Below are 17,904 nucleotides of genomic sequence, written 5' to 3'. Positions count from 1 at the left end.
TTGCATTTAATTAAGTCTAATTTTACTGATAAATATTTGATCAACAACATTATAAATCAAGTAATCGATCAATTTTATTTCAAATCAAAATTGTATAATACACTTATTAACCATATTTTTAAGAACAGTGAATTTTGATCTTTCCCCTTCCAATATATGCTGACACACATTCAATATGTAATAAAATATATGATTGTTCTGTGACTGTAATGGGGTTATTTTTTTGTCCTCATCGATTATTGTAGCTTTATAAAATATATTCTTGATCCCTAATGCCACCATGGTATTGTAATAATCTTGATCACTTGACCCATGTGTACATATTAAATAGTATGTCTTTACTTTTTTTTTTTTTGAATAAAATAGTATGTCTTATACTTTTAAAAGTAATCTGGACCGCAAACCATATGACCATATGATAATTATTTTTTACTTCCACATGGATCACAAAGGTCAATATATCATTCTTTTTTTTGAGGTGCGTTTATATTTTATTTTTTCTTTAAGGAGCGTTTAGATTGTATATCTTTACTTTTGAAAATAATTTGGACCATATGGTCAATTTTTATATTTTATATTCTCACATTGACCACAAGCTCAATATATCTTTCTTATCACTTTCTTTTTCTTAATAAAAACGGTAGGAAAAATTAGACATAGAATTATTATAAAGTAATAAAACAAAGAGATAGATTAACGCAAATATATATATATATATATATATATATATATATATATTAAATAAAGAATAGAAAACTTATCGATTATTTACTGAGGCGTGCAAAATGCACTGGGCTTAAGAGTATTTCGCCACCACGGATGAATCACCCGATGTGGTTGGTCTCATAGCTAGTACTCTCCAGGATACAACAGTCACATCTTGCTAGCACCGCACGTGAATTAGCAACGTCTCAGGAACTACTCTTGGATGCTCATGAGAACTTAGTATATATTTGTTATTTGATATTAGAGACCAAAATTGAAAAGAAGGGATGAAAGCAACTAATATGTTTGTTCTCACATGCACTCGTTCTATCCCCTTTTCATTGTGCTGCAAACCCACTTATATAATATATACACATGTATTCATTCTAGTGTAGGCGGACAATAGAAACTGAAAGTATTAGAAATAATGGAGAGTAAAAGATATTTAGTAAGCACGAAACGGTTATTCCCATTAAATTAGGAATTGGAAAAAACGTGTATGACCTATTCAAAGAATAATTAATATATATAACTTTAAAATAAATAATTAATCAATCAAAAAATTCCTACAATCCCCCACAATTATTTATTTTAAAGTTTTAGGTGTTCCCAAGAGCGTGAAAAATCAATGCATAAGCACTAGTGTCTTTTGGACTATGAACTAGCACATGGAGCAAATGAAATTTGACCCACTAGAATGTCGGTGAGATTATAACCTCTATGAACCTCATTCCGTATGTGAATCAGTGACCTCATCACTCACACTGATCTCTCGTCCAAAGTTGTTCAACGCGGTGTTGTGCATTTTGGCCTTGCACCTATGCCTGGATTTCATGAGTGGCTCTAGAAAGTTTGCCCAAGCTTTCATAGAGGCGGCCCCACCTCCAACACTCATATAGGTAAATCTATCAAGTGTACACCACAGTCAAGCACACCACTCAAATGTATGAGCTATAGATTTATTAAGAGTTTATAAAGTCAACCTACAACGCTGTAGTATACATTATCCTACACCATAGGGATGAACTCTAAAAAATAAGTTGGATAGTGTCTCATCAAATTGATAAGCAGCTTGTTTTTACCCATATGAACATAGCCTTGCGAATTTTCACAATCTATGTTGGGTTACCATCACTCTCAATTTTTGTAATGGACATAATCTATCCCCCTTCGATGTATATATATTTCTCACTATACAGTTGTATTACAAATAATACATTGACCAAGACGTCTCTCAGTCAGTATCTCATATATATTATCAGATAATCATCCATGATATATTATCATAGGTTTGCTTAAATAAATTCTAAGCCACAACACCCCCACATCGGAGGAAATTAAATCTACATTTAGATTTATTATACAGGTCTACTTGAAAATACTTTCAAGCGACAACATCCCCGCATTGGGTAAATATAAACTCACGTGTGAATTTTTAGTCAGGTCTACTTGAATTATTCTTCAAGTGATAACACCCCCACATTGAGGAAAATAAATCTACACAATTTTATATTTTCACATCATCGTATTATTACTACAATGGATACTTTAAATATATCAAACATCATTGTATTATTTTAATACAATGGATAATCCACAATATATGTCACCAATATCTAAGGTGTATCTGAGTACATGCATCACATGAGTTTAGCAAGTGTCACAAAATATTCAGGTCTGTTTAAATTAATTTTAAACGACAACATCTATATTGCAGTTGTTTCACTCATGCATGTCATATATGTATCTCCATCAGTTTCTCTATTTTTTCTTCTTAATACAATTAAATGATATTTCACAATAAAATAGCATTCTCAAACCACGGTATTAATATATACACAACACAAATTTTTACGATATGAATAATATATGCCCCCACAGTGAAATACATTTCATAAAAATTAAAGTGGACATCAATTTAATTTATACCCACAAAAATTCAGGTTTTTTCAAACATATCTTAACCCTACACATTTAACTCTATCAAGTATTGTGAGTAAATAAAATTGAAACCGTTAAAAGAATATCAAATGGACAAAAAATAATCACAATAGTATTCAACCACCCAACATATACATGCACACACCAGTGACCAATTTTTATATAGATATAGTAAATGAAAGAAAATATTTACCTCAAACTATACGATCCTCAAGTACAATTATATGTTACACTTCATTACAATCGTTAAAGTACATATAATATATTTAGAGTTATTTACTTTCAATGATACATCATATTTTCAAACTTGATAATACTAGTATTCATTTGAGTATTATAACAGTGCAATGTAGAGGCTAGCTTAAGATGTTTATGCTATAATCAATTCAGTTATTATCTCAAACACACATTGATCTCTATAATCTGAGTTCTAATCACGCAAGATATCTATTTAGTAACATTTAATCGAAGATAACCAAAATTCAAGATCATTTTCACATATTCAAAGTTAGCATGTAAGCTCAAAAAACATCCAAAGCCTCAAACAGTACTAAAGTCATTAATCATTATCAAAATAGAACTCAATAGCAAATGTAGTGGCATAAAAGAAAACTACAAGTATACAATTTTAGAAAAATCGTAGAATCACTATTTTTCCAAACATATTCAATACAGTCCCGCAATTTCAAGAGATTAGAATATGTACCTTGCCTCTTGTGGATGATTTCAAGAGGGGAATAGTTTATAACTTACAAACGAGATTGATCATGCTATATTGTTGTAGATTGAATCAAATGAATTCCGACTTTGGAAGCATCTCACAACTGTGAGCATTTGCCACAATAAGCGTTTCTCGAAGCAATGGAATCGAAAATTTCATCAATACAGATCCAACATTATCAAACATGCGATTCAACATTGGCTGACAAAATCTATCAATTTTTTATCATTCTACAAACACACTAAACTAAAGTAGTTACTTGGCCTCAAAACAATTAGACGTAACAGTGATAAAAATATGTCACCTTCATTTCAATAATAAGTAAATAGTAAATCAAGAATAATTTCACAGCAACATCAAAAATAACAAATATAACAACTTACTCAATAATTGACTAATTAGATGAAAAGAGTAAAGAAACGCTGTAATTATCAACATATTCTTAAAATAATTAAGCGTGATAGAGGACAACAAAAATAATCTCAAAACAATTAACTGGAACGTAAACTATTTATATAACAATTTCTCAAACATTGATCAACTAGATGACGAAAATTAATAACAATTCTATGGCAAACGAAATAATCTTAAGATCCAACCCGATCTTAAGCGCTACGCGTAAGATCATTATCCGTAAGCGCTACGCGTAACAAATAAATTTGTTACGATCCAACCCGATCCAAAACGAGTATCCAGAAACTTCCGGATATATCCAATTAAGAAACAAAACGCGTTTGCTTAAGGATTAAGCAGACTTAATCCCCAAGTCACTCGTTTTTTGTTACAAACTCTCCCTATAAAAGGAGAAGTTCGCCCCACTCATTCTACACACCGAAAAGAATTTCATTGAGTTGTCGGGAATTCTTTTCTTCTCTTCTCCCTCCGACTTGTGTTAACAAGTTTCTTCTGCTTCTACTCCTTTCTGTCCCTTTCGGTTTCAAATAGAGCGGTTACGTACCGTATCGAGTGGCTTCGATCAATCGATTGAACCATATTTTAAGAGTGTTCTTAAGACCATAATCCCTTTTTCGGTTTAATGTCCCTTAGGAATTAAGAGTGGTCTTAAGTTCATAGTCCCTTCGATAATATATGGAATATAGAGTACTATTAAGATCATAGTCCCTTTTCGTAATACTAATGTCCCGTCGGAATTAAGAATGATCTTAACAGTATATAAATTATTTTAATAATTTTCTATTTAAGGAGAAATGGTGGTATCACCATATTTGAGTGGTCGTAGTGCCATATTGATGTTTTGGAGAAGTTAGAATGGTGGTAACACCATATTTGAGTGGTCTCAGCACCATAATAGAATGGTAATAATACCATAATAATTTGAGTGGTCTCAGCACCATAATAGAATGGTAATAATACCATATTAATTTGAATGGTTTCAATATTAACCTGGATAGAACATAGGGGGAGCTTACAAACCTCACCTTAAAGACTATCAGACTCAGGGGGAGTTAGAGCTTACAAACCTCAGACTCTGAGCTTACAAACCTCAGAAACCCCAAAGTCAACTCGTTAATTAGATTAACAACAATTGACAAATTTTAAATACTATTGTTTGTCATCATCAAAAAAGGGGAGATTGTTGGAACAAAATGTGTTTAACAATGAACCTCAAAGAGTTTTGATGATAACAAGGTATTAAAAAATTGTAAATTGGACTAGCTAATATTTGTTCAAGTGTACAGGACCACAGTTAAAAAGTTACATCATTAATTGGTTCTGAATGAGCAAATAAAGAGCAAAAGAAAATGAAGCTTAGACGATTCTGAAGGTAATACGCTCCTGAAAGTGGAAAGCGCTCCTGAAGTCAAGCTGCTCCTGAAGATAGTAAAAGCGCTCCTGAAGAAACAGTGCTCCTGAAGAATAGTGCTCCTGAAGACAAGAGGTCCAGAAGCCACATTATCAGAAGCTGCATCATCAGAAGCTGCATCATCAGAAGCTGAAGAAGCTGCACCATCAGAAGCTGCAGAAGCTGCATCATTAGAAGCTGCCTCATCAGAAGTCATTTCACCAGAAGCTGAAGATCAACTGAATTTGCAAAAGATTCAAAGATTGAAGAATCTACATTGCAAAAGCTGTCTATTGGATTAGAAAACATAGCAGAAAATTAGTGGAACATTGCAACGGTCATTTCAAAGGTGTTTGAAGGCATGTGCTTGCAATTTGGACGAAAGCGTTGACATTGTACTATTGTACGAACTGTACAACCACCTTCTCCACTACTCTGTTTTGTGTCCACGCTGCAAGACAAGAAAACAGCTCCAGAATACGGCTTCGCCTGCATAGATGTTCCTTTGGATAAGGAATGGATTTCAAATTGGTTCTTCATAGGACAACAACCAAATCAGGCAAAAGATCATTGGTGAAAGATCAAGCTTCAAACAACGACTCTTTGGTGTGCTGGCAATTTCACAACGTCTCTTTCACACCTCTATATAAAGGAGTGAAGACTTAGAGTTTTGGTAATGCAAGAACGCTAATGCTGAACGACAGACTCTCAACATTTTTACAAGTGCCAAACCTCTGCTGAAATTGTTCTGCATTCACTTAGAATTTCTGTGTCTCAAAGTCATATCTTAGAAATTCTTAAGTCCATTGAGTCTGTATCTGATTTGTATTGTGAGCACCTCTGATTGTATATCAAGTGTTCAACCTTAAACAATTTTCTGTGTAATTTTGCTTAGTTAGGAAGTCTCTTGCAGTTGTGCTTGAGCAGGAAGTCTCTTGATTGTGTTCTTGAGCAAAGGAAGTCTCTAGCTTGTGTGCTTGAGCAAAGGAAGTCTCTTGCTTGTGTGCTTGAGCAATTGTAATCAGATATTACTCTTAGTGAAATCTCCTTGGAAGTGCAAGGGGGACTGGACTACTTCCGGATTGTGGAAGGAACCAGTATAATTGCTTTGTGTCGTTCTTCTTATCTCTCTCTGTTTTATTCCGCTGCATTTAGATTCTGATTATCACTTCAGAAGCTGTCTCACTTAGCTTCTGATCAGTGTGTTCAGTTTTTAGGAGAAACGAATAATTTTTCAAAACACAACTCAACCCCCCCTTCTTGTGTTTTTCTCACCTTCACGGTTTACCGATGTAGTAATAAAAAGAGTATCGTTCCGACAGGGAGTTGTTCAATTTAACTAACTTTAGAAGATGATTAGAAGAGAATTCAGTTGAAAAGGTTTGATTTTTAACGGAGGAAAATAATAATAAAAAGAGCCTTGGGATTATTGATTCATCATAATAATGAATCCTTCACAAACAAACCCTAAACTTCTAACTTTATATTTGATCTACTTTCTAAAGACAAGGTTCTCTTTAGCATATCAAAGCTTCTCTCAAAGTCAGTGAGTGTGTTCCTTTAACAATCAAGTCTATTCTCATGGTTGATTGTTATTAGAATCCTTGAAGAACGAAACTTTATGTGTCTCAAGGTTTGCTAGACTATTCTCATGTTTCGCAACCCTTGTCTAATTTCACTTGTTCCAATATCAAAGCTCCGTGTTCGCTTTATGAATTGATATTTGAGATGATGAATTAACGATTACAAAACCCTCCGCGTTCGCTTCTTAGTTCGGTAATTGTTAATTCATTATAAAAACGGTGAAATTAGATTAGAAAGTAGATTTATATAAAATTAGGTTTATGGTTTGGTTTGATTAGGATTATGTCATTAGACTTATCCAACAATCCTAAGACAAGAAGAGTCTACTCACTCATGTTCATCGTAGACATAGAGAAGAAGAAGAAAAGCATAAAAGTAAAATAACAAGAAAGTAAAGGAAAAGAAAAGAACTTTTATTAAGAAAGACAATTGTCACTTATTGAATTCCAAGAACAAAAGATGATTTGTTGTGATGGCTAGCTACTCTATTTATAGTTTACATTCAACTTAAAATCTAAGCAATTACATCACTTGAATGTTCCACAAGAAACTACAGGCTTTTTGGTCAAACTAAAATATAGTAGCTTAAAGTCTAAGCAAAAGCAGCAAAAGGCTGTCCTGGGAGGTGGCACGGCCGTGCCAATGTTAGCACGGGCCGTGCCAAGCTTCTGACTTGGGGGAGACATATTTTTGTCTCCAAATCTTCGTATTTTTGCTCCGAATCAGCTCTAGACTCCTTTCTTTTGCTCCAAGACTCAATCCATCAAATATTCATTCCTGAAATATAATAATATGCAATTGAAGTAAAATAGTTCAAAAAGAAAATAATATTAAAATAAAATAAACTTAAATCTAAATAAAACGAAACTAAATATTATATAAAATTAACTAATTATTGACTCATCAACCCTCTGTACTCAATTGGGAAATAGTGATGTGTATGGTTTCGTTGATCCATTTTTCATTCACGCGGAAAATGACGAAGAAAGTTCTCAGTCTCATATGACCGCAACGATGTTTGAGGTTAACAAAGCTTGTTATTTTGCACCTTACCTGAAAAAGTAAGTGTATTTGATCTTCATAGTATTATTTCTCTATAGTTAATCTCATATATTAGAAAGCCCTAAAGTTAACAATCTTTTTTTTTCTTTCCAATGTAGTCGCCATTGGCAATTGCTTATTATTGAACCAGAAAAACAAAATGTCGTTTTCCTATGTTCGATGGGTTGGAAGCCAGATAAAAATCTGGTGCAAATTGTTAATTCATAAGTATATATATTTGAGAAATGCTATCCTCAAACTCTCTGTCACACGCCATTTAACACACGCCCTTACATGGAGACACATCATCCACTTCTCTTAATCTTTTACTGGCCACTGCTTCTTCCTGTTGCATGACTTACATCTTAGAGTTTTAACTTTTATTTAGAACCCCCGTTGCAAACTCTCATATCCTCTGCCTTTCCCCTCATCTCATTCTCTCTCAAACTGAACTACCAACCCATCATCCCATAACCTAATACAACAATCACCCCCTATTCCTGCATAATGGTTTGCTCTACGAAAGTTTGGTTTTTCAGTCTGACTGATCTTTTGGCTTCCATATTTTGCTTTGATCTTTATAAAGTGTGTTTCCGAATTTAAGAAGACCTTATGATGTCTATGTTGTAATCAGTTTTATTTCATTCGTTTTGAAAAAGGGCTTTTGGCCAAATTGATTCAAAAGAATTACAGAAAAACTCATTGCCATCATAATCCAGCAAAACCTCATTTCCTTCACTGCCTCTTAATATCCATGGTGAATTTGCACCCATACGCACCATGTATTTTGAAGAAGAAAGAGCACACAAGAGAAGAAAGCATGAACCCAAATTCTAATTCTAATAATAAAACGAATGTTGAGAGACCGGTAGAACAGGTTAACCCATAAATGGTTTTAACAAAGTAGATGACGTGGCTTCACTGAAGAGCGTGTGTCAATAAGAGAGTGTAAAGAGTTTGAGGATAACATTTCTCTATATATTTAACTAATTGGATGTAATTTAATAAAGATTTTTTACACATCAATTTATATGAATGTATTTTATTATTGTAGTGCTATAGAAGGGTATAACAAGTTGAGTGGTGTCAGAAAGGCGAGAAAGCCAACATGGGAGATTCCCACAGTAAGTTAAAAATTATATTCATACAATATTATAAGTTTTATATATATGATATTTACTCAATATAATTTCATATTTATGACAATTGTAGTGCCAAAGACAACCATTCAATCATGAGCGTGGCTACTTTATAATGATACATATGCTGAACAGTGTATCAGCTGGCATTACCGACTCATGGGATATGGTGTGTAACTAAATATTACAACCATTTGTGTTTCTTAATGTTTTTTTAAAGTTAATTTCATATTCTAATATGTTATCTTAACTTCTTTTTTTTCCAGATTTTTGGAGACGAAACTCGGTTTAGTGCTGATGAAATGACAAAAGTTCAAGAACGCCGTGCAAGTTTGATTTTGGAAAGACTTGATGTAATTTAATTATGTCAATAACTATGCTTTGAAACAATGTTTAGCTTTTGTTTAATTTTATGATATTGTAACTTTGGATTTGTTTGATATTGTAACAATGACAGGTCTGTAATGAAATTTGATCATATGATAAGTTTATGAAATTTTTGCTTATTATATTAAATTCTGCACCATAATCGTGTTATAAAAAAAATAGAGAGAGATTTTAAATAGGTTGAACAGATTTAAATTATGTTTATTAAATGGGATCAAAGAACAGACTTAAAATCTAGAATTTTTTATGCCCTTAGTTCACCCTTTTTTAAGTGGTTTTATCTTATTTAAATTAAAAGTTTTTAGATGGGTTCAACCGATTTAAATTAAACGATTTTAAATCGGGTAAAGGGGGCAGACTTAAATTCAAAGACAGTTTTTAAATCGGCCACTTATAAATCGGATGTTCACCCATTTAAAAAGTCATATTCACCCGATTTAAAAAGTGTTTTCTGCACTAGTGCATAATGGATTCATAACTTATTGGAAAGAGACGTATATATAAATATTGAAAGGATGTTAAATTTGCAAAGAAACTCGCAATTGCGGAACTTCAGTTTATTCAATGGCAACCAATGAATCTTCCTTCCATAGAAACTGTCATGCATGAAAATGTTGGAAACAAGAGATCATAACCATTTGACTATTCCACGTAAGACATTTAATTCCACCAATTCCATTACCTACCATTAGTGAAGGTTTAACAGGACGACATTTTCAAATGAAGGTGTTCGAAAATCAGGGAAAGATAATCATCTTAGATTAAGCAAAACAATTTTTCTAAATTGATTTCTTTTCTTTGAACATGCACTCAATCCTAAAATTAACCTTTTAGCTCAAACATAGCCACATGAAGGAATAAAAACAATAAAAAATTTACTTTTAAATTAGTTCAAATTATTAAAATATAGTTTTAAAAACATGAGGATTAATTAAACTTAGGAACTCAATTTTTAAAAACTGTTAATACCCCAACCCGGTATAATACAATTTATTTAACACCAAGACATGTTAATATCACAATTAGATTCAAGTAGAGTGAGCTATTAAGCTTATGATATTTTTAGGGATACTGAACAGAATGAAGAGTTAGTACATATTTGTAACATTCGAAATAGAAAACAGTATGGAAGAGTATAATTAATAAATAAGTGTTCTAGATAGTATTCTCTAATAGCGGATTAGTCATGTTTTCCCCCGAGTCGCTAGAACTAATGAACTCACCCGATGTTGTTTGGTCGAAGCTGGTTGTTTCATCTCTTGAAATTGTTTCATCTGGATACATGGTGGGCTCGGGAGGAATTTCAATGTTTTCAATATCTCCTTCAAGCATCTCCACTACTTTACTCATCGAGGGACGATCATTTGGCTTGAATTGTATACACCAAAGAGCAACCATGGTCATCTTCTTTACAATTTTCATATCCTCCTCTGAGACATTTTCCATTTCGATTTCATCCTCTTTTCTAAGTTGATCATAAATCCATAAGGGAAAATATATCTGGCTAGAATGCTCTACGTTGTTATTAAAGTTTTTTCTCTTGCTTGCCATCTCCATCAGAAGCATCCCAAAACTATAAACATCAGCCTTATAGGACGCTCCCCCAATATTCGAGTAGATCAATTCAGGAGCCATATATCCAATTGTGCCTCTTGCTGCAGTCATTGTGACAATGCTTTTGTCTATCGGGTGTAACTTTGCCAACCCAAAGTCAGATATCTTAGGGATAAAGTTCTCATCAAGTAGGATATTGTGGGGTTTGATATCAAAATGCAAAATCTTCATTTCACATCCATGATGGAGATAAGCAATTCCACGGGCTACTCCAACTGAAATATTATACATTTGGTTGTAGCTTAAATTTATACACCCTTCTTTAGAGAAAATAAATTTATCAAGAGATCCGTTGGGCATGAATTCATAAACAAGAGCACGTTTTGATCCCTCAATACAAAATCCAAGTAATTTTACCACATTCAGATGATGTATTCTTCCAATGGTCATGACTTCACTTATAAAGTCTTGCCCATTACCTTTTGACTTGCCCAAAATCTTTATTGCAACACAAGGGCCGCTACGTAGGATCCCTTTAAACACAGTGCCAAAGCCTCCTTCTCCCAACTTTTCTTTGAATCCTCTAGCCATTTTCTTAATTTCTTTGTATGAATATCCAATAGGGATGAGGTTGTTTTGTTGTTGTAGATATATTTCAATACATTCATACATTGACCAATGTCTTTTCGCCATTTGTATATAAGAAGTACAACCAAAAATATTATCCCAAACAGAAGTCTTGCTACCCATAATGATGGTAGAATATAGTGTCCTATGGCCAATCTTAATTTATATGGGGGATAATCTTGACTATCATACCCGTTCTTTCCTTTAATTATTTCAACCAGTCCTGTAACGTTATACCAACAAGATAAATATTTTGACCAGTCTCGTAAAGATTTTCTATGACAGAAAATTTAAAGAACTCACCTATCCAGATAAGAGTGACAGTATCTGCAGCAAAAAATTTGAATTAAGTGAATAAATTGAAGATCATAGAATCACTTATAGCTCATACTTATAATAAAAGCAGTGTTAATTTTTTTTTTTTTGAGGGAACAGTGTTAATTCATAATACTTTCATTTAATTTTATATATATATATATATATATGGAGCATATCCAGTGAGAACCAATATCTTATATGAGAAATGAACACTTTCTATATCAGCCATCAGATTTAATTAACGCGTAAGATTTAATTATTTTCGTAAAACCTTCCTTATAATTTATATACAAAATCACAAGTTAATAAATTGAGGTACAAATTAGGCACAATTTACTCTATTCCATCATAAGTAGCACTCAGGTTTTATGCTTTCTTTGGTTTCTTGTTTGTTGCCGCCATTTCCATTCTCCAATGGTAGCGCTGCAAGCTTTTGGTCTGTTCCTTGATTTCATGTGGCTTACATTGCATTCTGATTTTTGGAATTGATAATTGTGCCTAAATTGATAATCGTGATTTTCTCGTTTCACAATTTAAATCCTATGCATGATAATTGGAACGATTATCAATGTGGTGAGGATAAAAAGATTGATAAATCTCTCCAACAAATCAAGAGCTTTTCTTTATTAAAAGACACTTATTAATTATAGTCAAGGAAAATAGTTATTGATGATTGGCATATAATAAATAAGATATGTTAGTGGAAAAAGATAGTAATAAATGTTGTATTGATATTGTAAAATGGACAAATCATTTGAGACAAAAAAAATTGGGAAGGACGACACCTATTGTGAGACGGTGAGAGTATGTGTGAAAAAAATTAGAGTGCTTATAATAGAAGACAAAAAGAGTTTTGTCAAAAATAATAAATAAAAAATAAAGAGAGTACTCCCCATGATCATATTTATAAGCAGCTATCCATTTTTTAGATTCATTAAATAACTGATGTATCTGGACTATATACAATTCAGATGCATTTGTTATTTTATGAATATGAAAAAGTAAAAGTTGCTTATAAATATTACTCAAGTGAGCAGTTCTAATGCTCTAATTACAAAGCCTCATGGTTTTAAGCATATGGGCTAACAAAACAGTTAATGAGAATCGGGGCTATGCGTGGAGTTTAATTTATATAAATTCTCATTGTACAAAAACTTTACGCAAAATCAAATCATATGTTGCTACATTAATTAATGAGTATATAATAGGAACAAGTTAAGAATTAATAGGAACAACACACAATTTGATGCATATGTAATAAACTTTAACCAATGTCTCAAGGACCCTCGTTAACCTTCTCCATAAATTAAACTTGTAATTAAATCCAAGTTACATACTCCGTCCGTCCCAAATTATAAGCAAAAAAAAAAAATCACACTTATTAAAAAAACTAAATCATAAGAATTTGGAATACAGTTTTTTGTGTTTTCTTTGGAAAAAGTATTATAGGAAGATGTAAAAACAATTTTCATTGGCTATTGGTTATTGAAAAAATGAAAGAGAGAGAAAATTGAATGTAATTTGCATTTAATGTTATGAGAATAAACAAAAGTTTTTCTTGGAAAAGAGATTTTTTAAAAAAACAAGATTAAAAAGGATAAAAGTTCGTCTTTTTTGCTTATATTGTGGGACAAAGAAAATGAGATTTTTTTTGCTTATATTAAGGGACGGAGGGAGTACAAGTTAAAGAATTTCACTAATAGAAAATTTATATTGGAAATTGTGTTAATTTATTGTTCAAAATTTTAAATAATAATTTTTTTTCAATAAACTCTTACCTTTAATGGAATGACATTAATGCTTAACATGTGCTATAATGTCACAAGTTAACATAACCCATAAATTAAGGGTGTTGTTAATCATTGTCCCAAGGGCATTGATTAAGAAATCTATTAATAGAAATTTTGTCTTCGAAATATAAGTTTTTACTTTTGGCTTGACAATATATTAAACCATATTTTTATACAAATTTACTAATATAAACACTTTAAAGTTTAACCAATGTCTCAAGGACCCTCGTTAACCTTCTCCATAAATTAAACTTGTAATTAAATCCAAGTTACATATTTATAACATTAGTATCTAATTTAAGGTGATAAAACTCTTACCTTTAGCATATGAAATAATGCGAGACCATCTCCCTGCATCACCAAAAAAATGATTAACGATTAATATTGAGGAAGAAAATTACAATCTCAATGAAAAGTAAGAAGACGTCTAATATGGATCTGTTTTAAATGCGAACCTTAATATTTTTACTAATACCTTAATAAAATATTATATTCATTTTTTAATATTATAAAATTTATTTTTTATTCAAAATAATAAATATAAACCTTTAGGTTCATACTAGACATGTATGAAAATTAAATGTTAAAGGGTTACTTTACCACAACTCCCGTCTGTCCAAGCCCCATATGCCAACGACATATAGCAGTCGGGATGAGAGCATTTAAGTTCCTCGGTGGAAGTGTTGAAGGAGCATCGAGTTGGATCTCTGCAACGATTTTCACAAATAAGATTCAACCACGAAATCTCAAATCCATACACAAACGCCTTATGAATGACTTCACAGGAAACTACTTGATTTTTTTGCAAACCAGGCCAAGAAGTTGGAGCAATAAAGTTGACATGACAACCAACTTGAAAGTCCTTAGCAATTAAATCACCAGCCATAGCATAAATATAATACCCTTTGGATTTGGAGTTCCAATTGCGACAGGAAGAAGTATTCACATATTTAGGGTTGTTAGTCACTTGATGGCTACAATTCAAGTATACAATATGGTTAAAAAGAGGCTCATAATAAATTTCTCGATTGGCTATGTATGGATGCCTACAATATTCATTGTACACTGGTGCATAGGTATCACAGAAATCAGATCGAGACAAGTAATAGCGAGGAAATGAAGAGCAATTATCTTGTTGAATTCCAGGATCAGCTAGCCTGATGGTGAAGTTGTTGTAGTTGATGGATTGCACATGATATTTTGCAGAATACAAATATAAAGTTGTTATATTATTTTCACAAGATAGCTCGTAACTTCTGTTCCCGCAATGAATTGGGTCATTTTTTAGTCGAAATGGGTAAGTTATGTTGGAAATTTTGCCACAAGATGATGGAGGGCAAGAGTGTTCTTGCTCAGTAGAAAGACTACTGCTGCTACCTTGGTGGAGAAGAAATATAAATAAGAACAAGAACAACATTATCACTCTCATATTATAAGCAACTGTTTTTGATTTAAAGAGTGTACAAAGGTAAAAAAATTGGACTTGAATGTTATAAGTAACCGATTGTTTTATATACAATGTAGTACTTGTAGTATTAGATTAAGAAAAAGTATTGCTTTTATTTTTAATGTTAAAAACGAAATTTACACGAAACCACGTGGTGAGAGTGCTTCTTCTTTAATCAGTCTTCATTATTTTTTGTGTTTTCATTATATGCAGACCATCATTCATATTATAGTCAACATTTACAAGAAGTAATTATAAAAAGAGAATGCCACCCTGCTCCCTTAATTAATACCGTGTGTATGTTTGAATAAGTTATGGATTGTGCTTGTATGGGTCCTAAAAACACATGTCAAGGTTACAAAAGTAGAAAAACAATATTTTGACTTTATAAAAATTGAATGCATGTTATAATTGGTCATAAATTATTACTATCTATGTTTTAAAATGGATGTGTTAAAGATTTTTAGTTTTAAACACACAAATTAAGAAATGAAATGATATTGTAAAAAGATACGACACTTTTACTAAACTAATGAAATAATGTTGCCAAAAGATATGACATTTTTACTAAACTAATCCTATTCACCGTTGGTGTATTTTCTCCCATCATAAATGAAAAGTGGAATATAAGTCTTTGAAATAATTAGTTTGTCAAAAAAAAAAAACTTTTAAATAATTCGTGCACACAATATTAATTAAATGACATATTTTTCCCATTATAAATGCAAGGTGAAATATAAGTCTTTGAAATAATTAATTAGTGGACACAATATTAAGAACTATAAATGATATTAATTTTGAAATAATTTGTTTTTTCTTTTAGATAATTGTCTTTGTTATGTCAAGTGTTAGCAAAATATGTAATGGATAACATACTTGCCTAGTAAAATAAAATAAAATAAGAGATTTAATTTATATAGTTTAAACTAAACAACATAAGTACTAGTGTATCCTTTCAAAAAAAAAAAAAAATAAGTACTAGACTATAAATTTTTCGTCAAATGATTAAACACTGTCAACGTTATTGTAAGAATTGATTATGGTAATTTTTTAAATTTGGCACAAAATTGTTGATCAAGGATGTTAGAACTCGTGACACTATTTTGGGTCAGATTTTGGAGGAGCTACTTGAAGGCTGAAGCAAAATCGTGACTCGATTAGCAACATTGTGGCTTGATTTTTTGATTAGGTTGTAGTACTGTACATTATACGAACTTTATCATGACACGATTTTGTCTGGGTCAAAACTCTATTTTTTTAATGGCAAAATACATAATAGACAAAATAAAATGAGTCACAAATACAAACGATTAGGATTCACAGAAAAACCGCTGAACGAAATCGAAAAAAAGAACCAACAACACCCAAACAACACCAAATGAAAAAGAGAACACCAACACCCAAAACCGAGATAGGAGAAGCACTCCACCCCTGCTAATAGGCAAGCAAGGAACCGCCCCTCCAAAAACCAGAGCCCATCCCCCAGGGAGGAACCAAGCCAAATACCCCAAGAGCAGGTACAGGGAACAAACAAACTCTGAACCCCTGCTCAAAGCCACCCAAACAAAAACCTCCCCAGAAACCGATCCGTCTCAACAGATCGATGGTTCCACCACCCACTCATAGTGGGAACAAGAATGACCAGAGTGACTCCCAAAAAACCAGTACCAAGAGGTAAATTGAATTTTATCAACCAACTGCTCTACATCCAAGGTCTTACCAGAGAACACCAGATCATTACGAGCAGACCAAATGGACTACACCACCGAATGCCAAATCAACAAGAAACCACTCCTCATAGACTCTCTCCTAGAAAAAATACAACAACCCTAAAAAAGACTCACCAAATCACTAGGAAGGACCAACATACTCCCAACCTAGCCATCAAAAATATCATACCAAACCCTCGACGCAACCCCACAAGTAACAAAAAGATGACTAAAAGTCTCGACCTCCGCACCACAAAACACACACAAAGAAACATCTTGATCTCTCAGCACACCACGTCTCAAGAGGTTTATTCTAGTTGGGATCCTATTAAGGAGAAGTTGCCAGAATAAGACATGCACCTTAGACGGAGCCCAACTCTTCCAGACCATAGCCAGGATATGAGAGAGATGAGCCGCTCAGCTACCTGCTCCTAAATGAACGTCAGAGAGATGACTGTACGCAGTTTTAACCGAATAAGAAGCTTCAAGAGAGAGGTCTCGTTAATGAGTGAAGCTCTCACTAAAGAAACCTAACCTTGTTTAAAATGATGATGTAACATTCAAATTGATTAATGAGTGCTTTGGCTAAAATAGGAAAGGGTAGCACTTTTTTTTAATTGGATTGGAAATAAAAGATTGTAGCATAATTTCTGAAATGTCCAAAAAATGAGTTAGATGTCACAATTTATAGGTAATTTTTTTGGTAGTGAATTTAAATGTAATTTAAAAACGTGAATTTAGTGACAATTGTTTTTCTTAATTATTTATTAGGCTCAAATTAGTATATTATAATTATTCTCATTTTAATTTAGATGATGTAAAAATAATAATAATAAATTTAAATAATTAAATATTGACAAATACTTATTCTTTATTTGAATTGTAAGTTCAATTGCTTTTTAAGCGATTTATTTATAGAGAAACAACTTGAATAAAATTGAGTCCACGAAAACTATAATTAGTTATAAATTAATCTCATTTTCATTTCAATGATATTGAAAACCATAAATTAAACTAATTCTTTAGTTTTGCTTATCAATTTGGTAGTAAAGTGCTAAAGTGTGCATGGATGGAATGGGCGAGGAAAAGTTAATTTTCTTTTGTTGTGACCGGGGTTTGAACCTCAGACCTTGCATA

The 17,904-nt window shown here is 32.3% G+C and overlaps 1 protein-coding gene and 1 pseudogene across 1 annotated transcript; both read right to left on the bottom strand.

Annotated features, from left to right (window-relative positions):
* Nucleotides 1–10,311: 10,311 nt before the first annotated feature.
* Nucleotides 10,312–11,789, bottom strand: LOC146952986 (rust resistance kinase Lr10 pseudogene; annotated as a pseudogene).
* Nucleotides 11,790–13,804: 2,015 nt separating this feature from the next.
* Nucleotides 13,805–15,067, bottom strand: LOC146952985 (LEAF RUST 10 DISEASE-RESISTANCE LOCUS RECEPTOR-LIKE PROTEIN KINASE-like 2.1). Its single transcript, XM_085707391.1, has 2 exons — nt 14,212–15,067; nt 13,805–13,962 (listed from the first exon to the last, which is right to left on the bottom strand). Exons 1-2 carry the CDS (start codon nt 15,038–15,040, stop codon nt 13,904–13,906), a joined length of 888 nt encoding a protein of 295 aa, XP_085563517.1. The 5' UTR covers nt 15,041–15,067; the 3' UTR covers nt 13,805–13,903.
* Between the last annotated feature and the right edge of the window lie 2,837 nt (nt 15,068–17,904).

Source organism: Medicago sativa, chromosome 1 (genome assembly GCF_051527215.1).
Source record: "Medicago sativa cultivar Bolivia chromosome 1, Bolivia_mono, whole genome shotgun sequence".
NCBI lineage: Eukaryota > Viridiplantae > Streptophyta > Magnoliopsida > Fabales > Fabaceae > Medicago > Medicago sativa.
This window is presented reverse-complemented; position numbering and strand designations above follow the sequence as displayed.